The sequence below is a fragment of the Parasteatoda tepidariorum genome, chromosome 3, assembly GCF_982258835.1.
Source record: "Parasteatoda tepidariorum strain Cologne lab strain chromosome 3, Ptep-v5.0, whole genome shotgun sequence".
NCBI classification, from domain to species: domain Eukaryota; kingdom Metazoa; phylum Arthropoda; class Arachnida; order Araneae; family Theridiidae; genus Parasteatoda; species Parasteatoda tepidariorum.
Window position 1 is genome coordinate 27,327,057 of NC_141757.1, and position 19,429 is coordinate 27,346,485.

General features: G+C 32.7%; 1 protein-coding gene across 2 annotated transcripts in view; it reads left to right on the forward strand.

Annotated features, from left to right (window-relative positions):
- The window catches only part of LOC107445816 (uncharacterized), a 102,578-nt gene that overhangs the window by 76,642 nt on the left and 6,507 nt on the right, over positions 1–19,429 (forward strand). For both annotated transcript variants that reach the window (XM_087158990.1, XM_087158989.1), the window contains exons 4-9: positions 2,743–2,929; positions 5,852–6,027; positions 6,950–9,176; positions 16,825–17,025; positions 17,144–17,225; positions 18,757–18,923. In XM_087158990.1, the coding sequence (XP_087015116.1) occupies positions 2,771–2,929; positions 5,852–6,027; positions 6,950–9,176; positions 16,825–17,025; positions 17,144–17,225; positions 18,757–18,923 (3,012 nt within the window). In that variant the 5' untranslated portion in view covers positions 2,743–2,770. The remainder of the gene's footprint in view (positions 1–2,742; positions 2,930–5,851; positions 6,028–6,949; positions 9,177–16,824; positions 17,026–17,143; positions 17,226–18,756; positions 18,924–19,429) is intronic.

A 19,429-nucleotide genomic window follows, 5' to 3' on the forward strand; every position in this document is an offset into this window, starting at 1 on the left:
CTCCTTGAAACGCAAATGCGGGTTAATTCCATTAAAAAGTCCTCCACGAAGGCAAATTTCTCCCAATACTCGATCCAGGAGTTCCCTTGTCTTCTGGATAGGGTTCTAAATTACAAGGCTACGGAGTTCAGCATCATTAGTAGTGAACCCAAAAAATTGGGCCGGCTGTTCAACGACTGTTATAAAAAAAAATAGGGTCGTGTTGGATTGTATTACATTATAGACATTGGGGCATTCAAGGAGCACCCTACACAATCGCGTTCGAGTGTTCTGCGTAACGCAGCTATTGAAAAACAATCTAGCTTCTTTATAGAGCTTGCGCAGAGCGTACATATAAAAACGTGCCGGATAAGTGAAATGGCTAAATCTCTCATCATCCAATTGGTCCCGGATTAAGAGGAGGGGATTGGATTAAAGCCTTTGAATGAAATGAAATCTTGCTACAGATTTCAAAAGAATTATTGTGTGTCGATAAAAGCTAATTATGATAATTAGAAGCATTAATAAACCCCTTAATGTATCTACGATTTCTTCAGAATACAAATTAATAATCGTGCTACAGATTTTAAAGGAATTATTGTGTGTCAATAAAAGCTAATTATACTAATCAAAAGCATCAATAAAACCCTTCAGGATAATAAGGTATCTACGATTTCTTCAGAATACAAATAAATAATCTTGCAACAGATTTTAAAAGAATTATTGTGTGTCAATAAAAGCTAATTATACTAATCAAAAGCATCAATAAATCCCTTCATGATAATAAAGTATCTGCGATTTCTTCAGAATACAAATAAATAATCTTGCTACAGATTTAAAAGGAATTATTGTGCTTCAATAAAAGCTAATTATACTAATAAAAAGCATCAATAAAACCCTTAATGTAAATAAAGTATCTACGATTTCTTCAGAATACAAATTAATAATCTTGCAACAAATTTTAACGGAATTATTGTGTGTCAATAAAAGCTAATTATACTAATCAAAAGCATTAATAAAACCCTTAACGTAAATGAAGTATCTAGGATTTCTTCAGAATACAAACTAATAAAATTCTTCCTCGATTCTTATAAATTGAAATTTGAAAAATACAAACCTAAAGATTATATAGGTTCAGACAAACGACTCAATTTAAAGATTGAAATTATCGTCAAGGAATGTTTATAAAATCAAACTAAATCAAGCGTGACCTAACTACTGCTTTTGCATCTTTACGAAGTGCCAGATGTACTTACTTGAATAAATTAAACTAACTAACGTCTGCTCCTTTTTAATGGCCGGTTAAGTGTCACGATTGACATTATTAAAGTTTCTGCCCTTGCTTGAACATTCATCTTGATTTCTTTTTTTTATTTTTTTATTTAGCGCGTAAGATGAAACTTCACCTTTCATATCAGGTGAACTCAGCTGTTGGATGTATGCTTTAATAGCGTTCTGCTATCTTGAGTGAGAAAGTCATAAAGAATTTCTTTCATCATTCAAAAAGTATTCGTCAATATCAGTAAACAAGTTGATGAATGATTTTACTGTTATATCTGTCAAAACATTGATTCTATACATCCCACAGGGGGATATGATCTACTAATCTGCAATAATTATTTTGACTGTTTAACCTATTACTGCCCGCTAGGGTTGAAATTCAGACGGAAGAGAGAAGAACTGGCAGTGAAACCATTTTATTCAGGAAGAGTAATATATGAGTGATCACCTAGATTTATGAGAAGTTATGTATGTATGAGTATTTATGGCGTTTACCAGGGAAAAAGTTAAAAATACTTCCGCGTTAATAAAACTCTTTTTAAAATCCATTCATGAGCAGCTTCCGGAAGGGGTCCATTTCTCAATAATACCAAATGTGGTAACATGTATCTGTGGTGTATGAAGTATATATATATATATATATCCCCGTACCCGAAAAATGCATATATATTTTTTTTTCGGGTGCGTGCGAACCCTGTTATCAATTTTTGCTTATTTTTATAAATTTAATGAAACATCGATACTTTTTGAAAAGCTTTTCATGGAGCTTTTCGAATTTTGAAAAATAAGGTCTCAAGCACTTCTTATTTTGGAAAAATTGCAATTGATTATTATTTTTTTTAAATAAAATAAACAAGTTTTGCTTTTTGTTTCAATTTTAGTGCTGCGGGGGAACTCTAAGCACAGAGGGTGGGACAAAGGCACGTCATCACCTCCTACATCAGGAAGCCTCCACACGGGATTTATTAGTAGTCTGCGCAGAGTATTTAAATAGAGAACCAGTTGTGCCCATGAACCCATTTTAAAAGTACCTGAGAGAAATTTATCAAGCATATTTGAGAATTGAATCTGTAGTGGTTGACAAGTAAATATGACAAACCAATCATATTTATAAATTAAACAAATGTTTAGACATATATTTGCTACCTCTTTCTAATTTTTAATAGATTTTCTACTAAATGACTCTTCTCTTAAACTGGTATATAATGGTCTGATCAGACTACCTATAAAAAACCGTGTGGAGGCTTAGACGTTGCATAGCAGAGATGAAAGTGTTAAATCATCCATGCAAATTTCTCACCTCTTACTTCATATACCTTCTACTTTTCCTGGCATAATCTGCGCGACGTTGATCATCGCTTTTAACTACAATTTTAATTAGTTTCATTGAATTTCATGTCACGTAGTATTAAGCTGTTATAAGAATAGAATCGCTAACATCTATTTACTTTGTTAATAATCATGGTAACTATTTACTTCTAGGTAATCATTGGATGTTCTGGAGGCAGCTATGTCGATCATCTGCCAGACGTTTGTGCAGAATGCTTGGCGTAGTGACCTCTGCTCCAATTGCTTTAAATCTTTAGAGGATCATTCGGAATCTACGGGGATAAGAAGTGATAAGATGTCCACTCAGAGATATGTGCCGCAAGCTCCCTCTTTATACCAGGTATAACATTTTTAACGTGTAAATTTTTTTAAAAATAAATTCTGATTACATTGATATGTAATATGCTTCATTTCAAAAATACTTATTTTCAAATTATTAACCGTCACCCAAGACATTAATGTCTATGACCTTCTGACCGAAAATTAGAAGATAACAATTTCAGGAATATATAATTAATAATTATAGAATATTAATGTACTATAATAGATGTAAAAACTGGTGATGTAACCACTTGCGGATATCAAAAGTAAAGTTCATGTTGATCATAAACGTTTCTTAACATGTATGAAAAGAAATGTTTTTAAATTTGTTCAAGCAAATATAAATTGAACGCTATAGGGATAAATTATTGTAGAGTTTACAGGGTTCCCACTATCAGGAAAAATAAATGAGTGGTATCTAAGACTTTTCAAACCTACTCTAAAAATCTTTCATTTGTGAATTACGAAATTATTTCCGAATTATTTTTCGTACCCATATATATTTCCTTTAAATTGAATTTTTATTGATACCTTAAAACATCTGGATCAGGGGTTTCCAAGTTACATGAGGCCGGGGGCCACAATTAAAAACACAAATCAAATGACGGGTCGCAACTTTATCTTAATTTTATGTAGGACTCTTTTATGTTTGAAGGAACATTAAATATTAATGGCAGATTTTTACCAAGTTGTACAAAACAAAAGTATTGAATTGCAAATTAAAATAAGAAGTAGATTTTTAGAAAATATTTAATTGTCATTTATAATATTTTTAAAAATATTAAATAAATAATAAAATTTCGGGCTACGATAACTTTAATGTGCACCTATGTATTAAACAATTAATGTGCAACAGATATCTAATTGTTAAGATATAAAACTTTAGAAAGGTTGGTAATAAAGTTTACAAAGTAGCACACAAAATATTCAGTGAGAAAATTGAGGTTTGTCTGCTGCAACTACCAGAGAATAGATATTTACATTTTAAATTAAAAATTTAAAAATGTGTGTGTAAATATTTTCGTCCAAAATGAGTGGTTTCAAAAAGTTAAATCGGAAAATTTCTTCGAAAAAATTTCTGATCCGCACATGCTAAATAATATTCACAAAATACAAAAAATAAAATAAAAAAGAGCAACATACATGATTATTTTTGTATTTGAATAAATATTTTCTTTAATGCAAAACCTGAGAAATAAATTTTTTTGCACCGTTGGTATGTTAAATTTCACAGAAACGAAGAAATTAGGTTTTTATTAACGAGAAAAGTGGAGTTTTTACCATATAGTTTTACGAAAATTAACCGTCAAAAAAGGACAACTAGTATAATTTTGGTCGCGGGCCGCCAGTTGGAAACCCCTGATCTAGATGTATCTCACTATTTCAACCACTTTAAAAACGTTTCTAGTGTCAGTGAACCCTGGGGCAATAGTCTTGCACTACTGTACTCATTTGCATCATTAATACTTATGTATTGATAAAAAGATAAAAAGTGGTACATGTATGGTCCAGGGGTGAAAGCGAGACGGAAAAGAGGAAAGGCTGGTAGTAAAACCATTTCAGTTATAGCTAGTTTTGGGGAGGAGTTTACTTATTCTTTTTTTAAATTTTTCAACAATATCTACTTTATCTTGAAAAAGAAGCAGTTTTACATATATGCCAGAATTATAAAAGAAATCTTGATAGTTACAGATATTTCATTTCTTTCGAAAAAAAATGCTGGAATAAAATGTTTTACGTACCAGGTTTTTCTCTTTTCCGTCTTGCTATATAAGGGCTTTCACCCATGTGTATGGTCAACGATGATGGGGAAAAGGAGGTTTTGAAGAATATAGTGGCAAGCTGATATGATGGGGCGTAATTACCACAATTATTAACCATCAATTCACTATTATATAAGACATGCTATTCCGATTCAATCCAGGAGTACCTTTTGATCGATGAAGGGGGACATTATCGATTGCTCATTCCCCACATTGGTGACCTGCCGACGTGATATGAACTTTCCTACATCAAAAGTAACGACCACTTCGATGAACGGACCACATTGAACAGTTGACTTGCTGTTTGTGACTGCGTCATCGTCCTCCTCGCGCTGTTGCTTCTCAGTCTCATTTACAAGCAACAGGATCCCGTACGCACTCGACTCCTAATAGCAGAGATGCCAACTGCTCCGGACACGCCAAAATAATTAAAAAAAACGGTAAATAACCACAAAGTAAATTTTGCAAATATTTGACTATTTTTGCTCGCTTTTTGTAAGGTACAGCATGACAAAAGTACTATAACGTGGTGAATTATGTAAACCTACGAATTATTTAGAAATAGTGGTGTATAAAAACGTACTAAATTGAATTTATTAAACCAAGAATCACAATTGATAAATTGCCACTTTAAAATATATATTTGCTGTCCGGAGCAAGTTGGCATCTCTGTCATAGCAACACAGGAGAGACCACACACACACAACCATGAACTTAATACAGCTCTCACGACAATCACTCAAATTCCGGTGAACTTAATACAGCTATCTCGGTCTTTCGCAAATACGCCAACTAGTGGTATCCGTTCATCGAATTCTATCCCTGATAAAATTGTGGCGTAATTACCACAATTATTAAACATCAATTCACTATTATATTAGACAAACTCGATTCAATTTTGGGGTACATTTTGATAGATAAAGGTTAACATTGTCGAATGCTCATTCCCCCAAATGACGTCAGAAAACAAAAAATGCCACATTGCCTACAGAAATGTCTTGACATATTTGGGTTTTTTTTTAAATAGTCATCCGTTCAACCTTTAAATTGATAAAAATATTATTGGGCAAAAAACGAAATTTTTTCTTCATATTTATAAAAAAAAATAGGAGATCATACTTTTAGGGTTGATCTCGTCATTATAGCAAACCTAAATTTCATACTCTCTAACTTTTCAGAGCCGAGGTATATCGACAAGTTTGAAGTGGCGTTTGAATGAACCACTGTATGACAGAGTGGCGAAAAGAGACTTCGCATCGCAGACACCTCCCAAGACCCAGCAGGTAGAAAAACAGAACGAAAAATCGGAAGGAAAGGGTATTCTAATCAAAGACTCTGATCGAAAACTCAGAAGGTAAGAAAATCTTGGAACTACAATCGAAGCGCTCTGAATAAAAATAGCCGATCTCAACCGGCCTCGAAATTTTAGATAAATGCATACCTGCCAAAATGTACGGTAGCTGAACAAGATTTTACAAAGTGGTAGTAAAACAACTATTAAATTTGGAAATACAGTATACTCTCGATATCTCAAATTGGAAGGGACGCTAAAAAAAATTTCGAATTAGCGAGTTTTTGTGATAACAAGTTTAGAACTAAATGTGTTCTAAAAAGTAGAGTCTTGAAACATTAGAATAACTACTATTAAATATGTATGTAATGGTCGTTGACTATATGTCTAAATAATTGAATATATGTCAATGATAATTTAATTTTTAAAAGTTAGGCAAAAATAGGTATGCATTCAATAGAAAAGAACTGATTTACAATAAACTTACATTGCGATTTTTTCGAAAAAATTCATTTTTCATTTTCTCTTTCGAAAAAAATTCGACATAACAAGGTTTTGAGATAAAAAAAACCCTCTTAGACAAAGAAATTCAAATTGACATTAGGTGAGTATATATTGTCAAGGGAAGAAATATACTTTTGATATAACAAGATTTTCGAGATACCAAATTTCGAGATATCGAAACTCGAGAGCATATTGCATTTTCTACTTTAACATTTTAGAGCAAAATAAGCTAACTAATAGATTATACATTTTTCAATTATTAATTTGCCATGATAAGAATTTTTTTTTCCTCAAAATAAGCTAACTAATAGATCATATCTACATATTTTTTAATTATTGATTTGCCATGATAAGTTAATTTTTTTTCTTTAAATAGAAGATTTAATACGTCAAAAACGGTATAATGTTTACCACTAAACCACTGAATTTTTATTATTTTGTTTTTAATGATGTTAAAAATGGCGTGATTTTCTTTTTGCAGTCGATCCAATGTTGATTTCGCATCAGAAGAAGCACTCGTCATAGGGTATGGAGGCAATGACTATGATTCCGACTTGTCACCCTGGGAAATGGGATCAGACGATGGTTCCATAGACTTTGATCAACTCGATGACAACGATGAAGATAGGAAGATAACGAAACTCACTAAGAACAACACAGAATTCAATTCCTCCAATCAGAATCTCCTGAAGCCCGATGCCACCGAGACGCTTATCCGAAAGGAAGAAGAGAAAAGAAAAAACACTAATAACAACATCAACAATACGAAAGCACCGGCGACAACTGAAAAGAATGTAAATATTACCTACAACGAAATTCAAGCCCAAAAGAAGCAGAGCCAATATTATTATCCGTCGCCAACAGATCAACTAAAATCTTATTTGCACAAAACCTCAAATAGTGTAGATACAACTTCTCAGAAAAATAATAAAGAACAATCAAAACTGATAGATATTAACAGAGTAAATATCAGCAATGGAGAGATTACGAAAGAAAACTGCAAAAACTTGTTAAATGAAAACTTCACGCCTCTAAATACTCGCACATATTCTTTTGTATCCGAGCTTAGTAAGCATAATGTGATATCAGAGCACAGCTCAGATTCAGATTATTCCACATGCAGACTCACAGCTGGTGATTCTACGGACTCAGAATCTTTTCAAGATGCTGACGAATCTAGAATTGAGCCCTGCCCATCATTTCTTCATGGTAATTATCCAAAAGGACTATCGCACTCCGCTATTCGCGCCTTGGAATGTGAGAAAAAATATGATGGTGGTTCTTCGACGTCTGGAGACATTTCTAATCTTTCCGACGATTCAGACACCCTCGAATGTTCGGAAGTAACGAACTACAAATTAAAAACATCGCGAAATGTGAAAAATTCTCAAGAAGTGGAAAACAAAAAAATTGTTATGATTTCATCAAGCGAGCAGATATTACCAACCCATGCAATCAATCAAAATTTTGAACTGCGATCAAAGGAAACAAATTTTGAATGCCATCAAATCAAGTGTGGTTTCCCTGATAATAATAAACATGCATTAAAAGAAAATACAACCCCTAAGAGTTCAGTTGAAGATAAAAAAGAAAGCCCTAATGGAAAAGAAAGCAAAGGAATAAGGAAGTCAGATGATGTTGTAAGCATAAAAGTTGACTCTAAGAACAGCTCTTCTGTTGAAAAGGTTGTTAGCAAAGAAAAACATAATATGACTGCTGCTTCCAGCAAACTGATGGACAACACCAATTCCACCAATTCTGGGGAATGTGTAACACCTAAAAAACGCTCAACCTCAAACGAAAATAAAAAATTACCGAATAAAACAACACCGACGACAACCCCACAATCAAATGACGAAGTTGAAGTAGCACGAAAGCAATCTCGTAGATCACCTCCAAGCAATCAAACAAACAAACACCAATCTCAAGAAATAGATAATAAGATTAAAGAAACTGATGAACAGCAAAAGAAATCAGCAAGCGAAAGAAATGAAAGAGATTTTATAGATAGTAGTGACTGCGAAGCATCCCCAGATACTATAGCTCACAGACAATCCAAGCTGGCCGCGTTGGCCTTAGAGTTGGAATTAGCCAGGAGAGATTCTGCTCGGCCCAACAGCATTAACATACCTGTTACGTCTCAAACAGCACCACCTCAGATGCAGAGAGCCAGCATTACACCAGAATCTGAGATGACTAAACCACCCGATCACATTCCAGCGTCTCGGCAAAACAGCGCGCCGTCTTCCGTTTCAAAGCTTTCTCAACTACCCGATATTCTTCAGGAAACCCCCACGAAATCGAAGAAAAATCGATTCTCTTTGAAGAAGCTGTTGAAACGCAACAAAGATAGCAGCTCTTTATCTATAACCCCATCAAGCAAGGAAACGAACCCTAAAGCATGGAAGAAGCAGTCGTTTGACAGATCCAGATTAAGTCTAGAAATAGTACACCCTATGGATATGACTAGTGATCTCGCGACTAGTGGAGAAAGCACCCCGACTGAGGAAAGCCATTATACAATATCGAGTCATCCCGGTAAGGGTCTGTTCAAGAGTGGATATAGCAGGGCAAGGAGCCTCTCTGCCTTGCCTCAAATTGCATTGGAATCGAACGAACGGTCTAATTGTTCTCTGATAGACTGCCGGAAAGTAGAAACGCTGCCATCAAGAAAAGCTGGAACAGTAGCTGAAAGAAAGAAAAATCGAGTAAGTATATTTGCGAATATTCCAGAGATAAAAACTTGCTTCGCCACTTTGTAAAAAAAGTATTTTCTAATGGTATCCAAAACTTATGCTATTTTTAGTTCAGTATTTTTCATTTTAAGTAATTTTTCCACCACATATCGAAAATTCAAAGTATCATATAAAATGCATGTGTGGTTGTATTACGTGAGGGCTACTTTGGCAGAGCGACATGCTCGCCAAACGCTGTGCAAAGCTTGGAGGTAGCGGGTTTGAATCCCGCTTTTACTCTGGATGTATCTACGGGCTGCCCTTAGCTTAATTGTGCGATCTGTCCTTCTATTTTACAGCGGCTTATAAACATAAATTGAGCACTCAAGCCTGCAAATATATTTGTAATTCCAATAAGCCAATACGTTTATCAAGATCCACCTCATGCTGCCGTTATGTTTCCTTCCTCCTTCGTGTGTCTACGATGCAAGCTTTGCGGGAAGCAGGACTTCTGCGAGACTACTACTATAATAAAAATAGTGACTAGTATATTATAAAAAACGTAAAGTGCTCGACTACGTGCGCAGGTCGTCGGGCTACCTAAGCGGGGGTGCCATCCCCTCCGCAGAGGATCAAAATTGTGATGGCATGTCTTCGGATCATCCTCCGGGATGTTTCCCAGACCGTCGCCAATAGCCCATTGTGCAGCTCTAGTGCGACGTAAATTAACAACAACAACAACAATATTATAAAAAAGTTACAAATTTCTTTATATTATCTTTATCTTAAATTTAAAATTTAGAACTGAACTATTTGGTAAATTGATTTATTTATTTATAAAGATCAAGTATTACGGTGAGTTATTAAAAACTACAAATAAAAAATGCATATTATTAAATTGTGTACTTATAAAACCCTTTTATTTCCTTAATTTAGCTATTACTTTTTAAGTTGAGAATCGAACCGCAGGGTCTTAGGGAGAAAGTTATTGGGAATGCTCGAAATGATAGACCATGCTAGTGAGGGTTCAGCCCGATATTGAAACCCAACGGAACAGGGGATCGTTACTAAAAAGAGTTTTAGTATTCGGGTACATGATGTTGTTGTTGTTGGCCATTAAGGCACTGGTGATGCGCTTGCTCTTGTTTTCCAGTGGCTCCAATGGCCAAGAATTCGACTTCTAACACCCTCATATGTCACACCCGATTATAGGGCGGACCCATTCATACATCCATTCATTCATCGGCTCGTAATTTTGAACGATCACTCTCCAATTCAGTACCCCCAGAAGTTTAATTTGCTACTGAAACATGGAGGACTTTGTGACCGGACAGATTTCGCATGCACCAGCCACCATTTACAATACGGGGAGTCATCGGCTGGCTGGATTCGAACTCCCGTTCTCACGAACGTGAGTCTAGAGCCCTACCAACCAGACTATCCCGGCAACATCGGGTACATGCTGAAGTTTCTATATACTTTCTTACTACTTTCAGACCACATATATACAATCACACTATGCTTTTTGCAAAAATATTTTATACAGTGGTAGACAATTAAAAACTAAAGCTTTTAGAAATTTTGCTAATTTTGTCCATATTTTAAAAGCTTCACCACGATAAAGCTGGAACAAAGTAGCGTTTCACATAAATTATTGAATTATTTGCATGTAGTGGTGTGAGAAGTAACTTTAACCCTTTCGCGCCGACTGTCACAAATACGTGACAGCATGAAACCGTATCAATTAGGTTAAAAATATAAAACTGGTAATCAAAGTATTTCTTTAGCAGTTTATTTGTGGGCGGAATTATAATTGTTTGATTTATTTAATTCACCATTACTTTGTTCAAAATAAAACTATTTAATTATACTTTGAATTAACATTGATTATATATATGATTAAGTTCACAATATTTAAAGTAAAAGCAAAGTAAATCTATCAAATTAGCAACGACTACATTTAAGTTACCGTTTTTTATTTTATCACAACTTGATTCTGATTTTGTACGAATGCTTTTCTGAATCACCCGTCCCCAAGGGGTTAAATTAATTTTGAAATGTAAAAAAGTATAAATATATTTAAGTGTAAACTTAGCTTCCACTAGAATAAATTTTCCCAAACTGTGTAGAACGTTGGCCTACCTAAATACAAATTATATGGTTCAATAAATTTAATAGTTCAAAGTTCTCACGGGTAATTAGAAAAAAAAATGTAGTGGTAACAAAATGAGACTAACTTGGGATCAATTAATGCATTTTTAACCACCACCATGTGTTATTTTGTATCGAAAGTTAACAGGACAGCCAAATTTTAACGCTTTTTGTAAAAATTTATTCTAGTGGTAGCTAAGTTTATGTTTTAATGTATTATTTTTTATTCATTTATATTTATTTTCCTCACCACTATATTATAAATAATTTAAAAGTTCATAAACAACAACACTTTGTGTCAGCTCCGATCTGGTAAGGCTTTTAATACATCAGCAAAATTACCAAAAATTCTGTAAACTTTTGTTTCGATACGTTTGCCCATACCATTGGCAAACGGTTTGCCAATCTATAAAATATTTTGCAAAAAGCGTGGTAGTTCGCAAGCCTGAGTATTTTTTTACAAGAACTGTGATCTACTAAACCTCTACACGTTAAAGTAGCATTAAAAAAAAAAGAATATTGCTACCAGTATTAAATTTTTATAAAACTCGTTGGAACGTTGTTGCATAAATTGTCATGCTATAAAAATCGGTATTCTGAAATAATATACCTTATATCTCCACGAATTTTGATTTGATCGCTAGCATGGACTAAAAAAATATTTTTATGGTTTTAAGGGGGGGCTCGAACCTTTAAAACTGTACAAGAGCTCAACTCTAATCCATAACCACGGTCAGATTTATAATTGAGCTGTTGGGTTTGTGCTGATAGCCTAACTTATATCCCATGTAAACATTAAGTTTAATTTTCTTGGTGAAAGAACTTAATCTAGATCATTAATTTTCAATCACTTTCCATCAACGTCCTTCACAAAAGCAAAGACACTTATGAATCTATTTACACCGGATGCACGACTCCATATTGCCGAACTATATGACAGACACAGTCAGTGTGTCATATGTTAAAACAATCACTGCAGCTGTCGTCTTTAATACGAGAGGAATGTCACGCAGAATTCGCACGAGCGGAAACTCGGCCATGTTCGCAATGTCTGCAAATATCATATTATTTTCCATTTCCACTTGCTCGAAAATATTTATATTGGTGGAATAAATTAATTTTGAATGGAGTTTAAGAATAATTTATGGATCAGGAAATCGTACGTATGAAACAGAGAAAGTTGTGTTTTATTTCTCTTTTTATTGGAAACATAAATCGATTTAAAATACAAAAGCTGAATTCTTTTTTATTTTACTGCCGCTATTACAGATTCTTTTTTAAATTCATTTTTGCCTCACGCAATAAATTAAAATTTTATTTAATAATATAAACAATGACTTTTTTTTGTAATGAAGTTACTTCGGTGCAATTTTTCCTTTTTTTTTAAATATACTTTTAAAAAGACGTATTTCTGCCTCTTTAAAAATTTACCAATCTTAGTTTATTTTGTTCTATTTTTAACAGCAATCAAAATATTTTACATTAACCCCTTGGGGACGGGAGATTCAGAAAAGCATTCGTACAAAATCAGAATCAAGTTGTAATTAAATAAAAAACGGTAACTTAAATGTAGTCGTTGCTAATTTGACAGACTTACTTTGCTTTTACTTTAATTATTGTTAGTTTAATCATGTAAATAATCAATGTTAATTCAAAGTATTACTAAATAGTTTTATTTTGAACAAAGTAATGGTGAATTAAATAAATCAAACAATTATAACTCCGCCCACAAATAAACTGCTGCATAAATACTTTGATTACCAGTTTTTTTCTTTTTACCCAGATTGATACGGTTTTATGCTGGCACGTATTTGTGACAGTCGGCTCGAAAGGGTTAAAAAAAGTAACGGTATTAACCACAATATCCTACGTAAACAACAAATATTAATTTAAAAAGAAACTACCAGCTTTCTTTTTTTTTAAAAAAAAAATGCTCGCTAAATTAACGCTTAAATCCTTAAATGCTCCAAGCACTTTTATTAAATAATTACAGATGCATGAATCAAATAAAAATCAGATGATTATTTTGAACCAAAGGAATTAATCATCATTCCTGCATTTTATAGTTATATCAATGCTTTTTAATAAAACATACAAAAATTACTTTATACAATTAACAATACAATTGTTAAAAAATTCTTTTAATTGTATGACAATTGTGCAATAGTATAGCAATTGCACGAATGTTTTAAAAGACATAATAGAATATTTTTGTGTAATAACTAACAACTGACGGTCATAAAATAATGTGGTTAGGACTATCAACCTCTAAGCTTCATGCAAAATATTTGGTTGAGCGATAGACAAGTAAAAACTAAAACTTTCAAAATTTTGTACTTACTATCAGATTTACTATAAAATTCTGCTCTCGAAAGAGCACTTCCAAGTAAGCAAGGTTGCGAAAGGTGCCTTAATGAAAACAAAAAGTGGTAAGGCAATTACCCTTAAATTCAAATATCAGTTGTACCGCTTGGTTCTGCCGGATGCTTTTATTACAAGTTTAAATATGTATGTACAATGCGATACAAAAAAAAAATGAAAAAAAATTTTTACGCTGAATAACTTTTGATCTAGTAATCGGATCTTCACGTTCTAGGTTTGAGGGGATGACCTCAAATATACTAATTAATTATTACAGATGATAATTTAAATTACGAAATAAGACACTTTCTCTGAATAAGCATACCTTTTTTTCAACGGATTCGGATTTCTGACTCCCAAAATATAGGGAGTAGCCGCAATCTAGGAAATATGGTCCCCATAATTTGATCAGGAGTGCAATCCAAAGCTTGGACACTTTTATGATAATTTTACTTTTTGCATAGTTCAATTTGCAAAGTTTGGGCCCCTTTGTTTTGCGTATTTCACCATATCTCTCGTAAGTGATAATATTTAATTTTTATATTTAAAGTAAATGAAGACTTTATTTATTTAAAGTAAAATCTTCCACAAGAATTGGAATTGTAAATCTTAAAATTTACTGTCAATTTAAATATTAAAAAATATTTCCCGTGTTAACAGAAAAAATTGGCATACGTGTGATAACGTATTTTCCCTTAAAAATATCAGTTCTCTAATTCTCAACTGCATTTTTTCTTTTCAAAAATTGAACAATAGATTTAAATTTTCTCTCGTTGAAGGAAAATGATTTATGTTTCTCAAACTTGAATATAACAACGATTTTAATGGCATTATTTGACCGTAAAAGAGGATAGAAACACAGGGAAGTAATTACTTTTAAGTAGAGTATTTAATCAAAACTGCATATTCTTCCAAGTTATCATTATATTCGAAAATGATAGCAAAACATTTGTTTGTTATTAACTTAATTTAGAATGATTTGATATTTTGAAAAATCAAAATGTATGAATGTAGAATAAATGAACTATTTTTGATTGTATTAGAAAGAATATTTTTGATGAATGAAACAAAAATAATATTTAAATGCATTTAATAGCATTCAATACCCACATATCATGAATATATTAGATACCGTTTATTAAAGCTGTTATTTTTGTCCCCGTTTTATCATTAATTTTTAATTTAATTAATTATTTTGTTAAATAAACAAAAGAAGGAAAATAATTTTATTAAAATTGAATTTAAATGTGCCATTTACCATATAGAGCCATTTCAACAAAACGCCAAAGAGTCAATAATTTGGCTAGAATCCCTGTCAAAACTGCAGAAATTGATATTTCAGAAAAACTTTGACGTAAAAGATATATAAGTATTACATAAATATAGAAAATATTTGCACGTAACATTAGAATCCCTTATTATGACACTAATAAGGAATGAAAAAAGAGAAAAATTCAAAAAATAAAATAAATTAATACAAATTTTGGAAAATGTGCAGTATTGCCTGAGGAGAATATCAAGCCTAAGTTTTTACTTGGGTGTTAATTTTCCCCCATCCTATGAGTCGTTTGAATCCTACTGTTAAAAGAAGTAAACAATGTATTATGCATAGCTGCCAATTACTACTGATTGCTTTTAGTGTCTCCTTTTTATAATTAAATCAGTAATAAAGTAAATTTTTTTTTTAAATTTTTGAATTTATGAAGTTAATTTAAAATTATTTTGAATACCCCTGTATGTAAATAAATAAATCATATATAAATACACATAATTGAAATTTAAATGTGATGAACAACCCTAAAACAAGTAGTATTACCAGGACTTCCTGGGTCATTATTGTAACTGAGTCACAGTTAAGGTAGTTGCCGAATATTCTATCGCTTAACATTTTCCTTCTCGTTGACAGAGTTGTGACAAATAGTTGGCAAATAGTTGGCAAATAGTTGCATATATTTTCTCGATTATTTTCTGTTTTATTACACCTGTTTTAAAGTTAATATTATTCTATTCTAATCGAATTTAATCTCAATTATGTTTAATTTCCTATTGATTTCATCGTGTGTTCAACCTAACTGTTTTCCCACCCATGACTTTACTATTTGGTGCTTGGTGCCCCCTCTACTATTTGATGCCCCCTCTTTCCCCAGTTCTACTCCCACTTCACACCTTCCCCCATTGTAAGTCTCAAAAATCCAACGAATCAGTTAATGCCTCTTGAAGATTTGAGATATGTTCTAGTAGATGATTGTCCATTGTAACACTAACAAATATGAAAGTTATTTTTACTAACAATAGTACTATTTTAAGTATCTTTTCACTACCGCTAGAGAAATTCATCCTCAAAAAAAAAATAAAAGTTGACATTTACGACGTTGCAAATTTATATTGGGAGGCTTAAAGAAAAAAAGCTATTAAAAATATCCTTGTAGTGAGGTTTAGTGAGATGAAAAACATCAAAACCCATTATGTGGAATCTTTCCACCGCTGCGTATTCGAAAAACTTATCAGAATTTAATGTTTGCACACCTGCCATTCCCCACAATGATTCGTTAGAGTTTCTTAGCATATTTCTTTCCTTTGTAAACATTAAATTGTAATCGATAATGTACTGCCAGACACAAACAATATAAAAAAGAGTAAGAACATTAAGGTAAAAGTAGGTAAATTAGGTAGTAGATAAAGTGGGTATTTTAGGTAATGCAGTAGGTAAATTTTTTGTGAAGTACTTATACAGCAGTAGACTTAATCACAAATGAGAAAATTTTTATTTGATGGCATATAAAAAAATCGAATAGATGGTTTATAACTGCTTTACAAAAAAAAATTCATTTGCAATTTTTTTTAAAAAAAAATCCTCAAGTTCTAGAAATCATATTCTAGAATGGCATTTCAATCTTTTCGAGAGCTTTTTTTTATGTTTACATGGGTGTGAAATTTATATCGTTGTTAATTAAGGCCTTGATTTCTTTTCTTTTGAAAAAAGTAAGTGCACCATGAAATTTCGTTTTTAAATCAACCAATTTACTTTCTTAAAGCAGAACAAAAAATCATTAATTACGTATTTAATATTACTTTTTTAGTTTTTTCTTCACTGTCTCTGGCTTAACAATTTTTCCTTGAAAACTTTTTAATTTTTATACATATATATAAATACAAATTTTTCCTTCAGCCTACTCTTGTAAGGACTCCTTCCTGTTCCGCTTTGCCGAATCGAACACAATCAGAAACTACTGATCGTTCACCACCACCAAAACCTCCTCCTCCTCCGAAATATAAAGTGATGCATCCACCACCACCTCCACCGCCACCTCATCAACTAAGGTGTTCTAAACCTCCAACTAATTCTCCAGCAAGGCCACCTCCTCCTAAAGTAAATATAACTTCACATTTCAGCAAATACTGACCTCAGTATTCGTGGATATATTTATTTGTCATTTAAGAATTAATTAATAAAATCATTTTATGAAATTAATGTTTATTTTTTTTAGATTCTTGAATCAAGACATATGAATCGGAATAGGCCAGACTCCAGAGATCAATCTCACTTCGACAAAGAATATGCTAATTTGGGTAACATCTTATTAGATAACAAAAATTTTAAATTTGGCAGTGTTAACTAAAATAAATTTAAAATTTATTGCACAAAGGAAAATTGAACACGCGTTATAATGCAGAAATACTGTAACAGTGATCCGCTGTGGCGTAGTGGTTAAGACACTAAACTGTCATTGTAAAGGACTGGGGTTTGATCCCTGGCAGCGGCTTGAAGCCTACCGAGCTTCAGATCGACCAGCTTGTATGCGAAGGAAAGGCGGCCTGTGCGCAGTGCTGACCACAGTGCCACAGTCATACCGTGTTCACGAAATTGTGGAACCTTAACATCCATGATCCTCTTGGCCCACAGCAGGCTGTTGCGGGAATACTTTTTTCTTCTTAGTAGCAATACAACAACCACTATTCTGTAATATAATTGTAAGTAAGAGGAGTACATCGCAAACGGCGTGTAACTGATTAACGAGTTAACAAGAGAGCATTTACAGTGAATGCTAAGTCTTGAACAAAACAGTCCTTAACAGAAAAATTGCTTGATAGTACTAGAGCCGTTATAAAATAAGATAGTACGAATTTAGTCGCAGAAAGTCTAAGCATCTAATTAGTATCTATGATATCTTAACTACTATTTGTTTAAGTATAAAAAAAACAATATTAATCACCTTGTGCTGCTAAAAATCGTATTAATTCGCATTGTTATATTCTGGATGCATTAATTTTATCACGATTTTAACTAACTTTAAACTCTGTCATGTGAACTGGTTAATAAGTTACATGCACTCTTTGATGCACCCTTTTCTCTTACTATTATAACTCTCTAAATGATGGCGATACTGTCGCTTGACACCATTGCTTTTATCCACTTCTCATTTTGGCAACCCTTAAAATGTTTTTAGATACATTACCTGACATATTGAATTTAAACTTAATTTATTACCTAAGTTATTGAATTTAAAATATGAAATTAAAAGAGCTAATCGTGAAAAGAGTTTTTTATTGAGACAATTAGGTCTTTTAAATATTTTTGAACATATGGAGGTGACGTGAAACTTAATCGGACTCCCGTACTACTTTTGACACATGACATATTTTCTAAGCTACTTGAAACTAATATCATTCCATTTTCTGTTATAAATGATATTGTTGCAGTTACCAAAATAAAAGAGCCTTTTATTTATCTTAACTACTAAATTAATAGCATAAATGTAGCACAGAAAAAAATATTGCGAAACAAAAAGCAAATAAAATTTTATTGCTTAATTTAGCGTAAAAATCTCACCTCGTGAGAAAGAACACAAGAAAGACCTTCAACTAAAAGGAAGAAAAAAAGTGTTCTACTAATTCTTTCAAAAAACAAAGAGAAAACGTGAACCACCAATACAATATGTCCTTTTTTAATTTCATACTTTTTGCCAACCTGGTTAAATATGACTCGTCAATCTTCAACAGCAATTTAAAAAATTTTTTTCTAGAATAATCGACTGCTACTATGTCAATCTTCAACAGATATCACAGCCATTTTTTTTTTATGATTTTCGTTCTATTTCAGGTGATATTCGTTCTCAGCTGATGCCCAAGAAGCCTGAACGACCCTCCGCTGTCTCTGTTCAAAGAGAAAGTGAGACGGAGAACAAGAAGGACAGTGAAGATCTCTACGAAACTCTGCAGGTCGCTGAAGAGGAAGAGGATCATTACACATACCTGGATGACACCGACGTAATTCATTACTGAATCCATAAATGTTTTGTCTATTTGAACTTTTCATTGTTGACATTATCTGGAATGTTTAAGCTATTTACCGAACCCGGAAAATTAACAAAATTATAATTGATTTCGTAATATTTAATGTACAAAATCTAACTGTTCTGAACATAAATAGGTTAATGTTGGCAAACCATGAAAAATTGTTTGATTTCGCTTTTGAATTTGAACTAATAAGAAAGGTGCCTAAAATGTCACTCGCCGATTGGGCTGATTTTTTTCAGACTGTTTTTTAAGTTTAGAAAGTCAATTCGAAGTAATTCCATCATACAACTTGGAAAAAGTCCTTTAGAATGTATTTCTTGTGTATTTTGTCAAAGAAAAAACGAATGTGTAATTATTCTTCATTAGCCACACACTGATTTCCCAAAAGTCCACATTCTATCTTAGCGTCTTTACGTACTTTAACAGCACAAAATTACATATTACAGACATGTGAAATCTCCTTTTGGCAATGACCC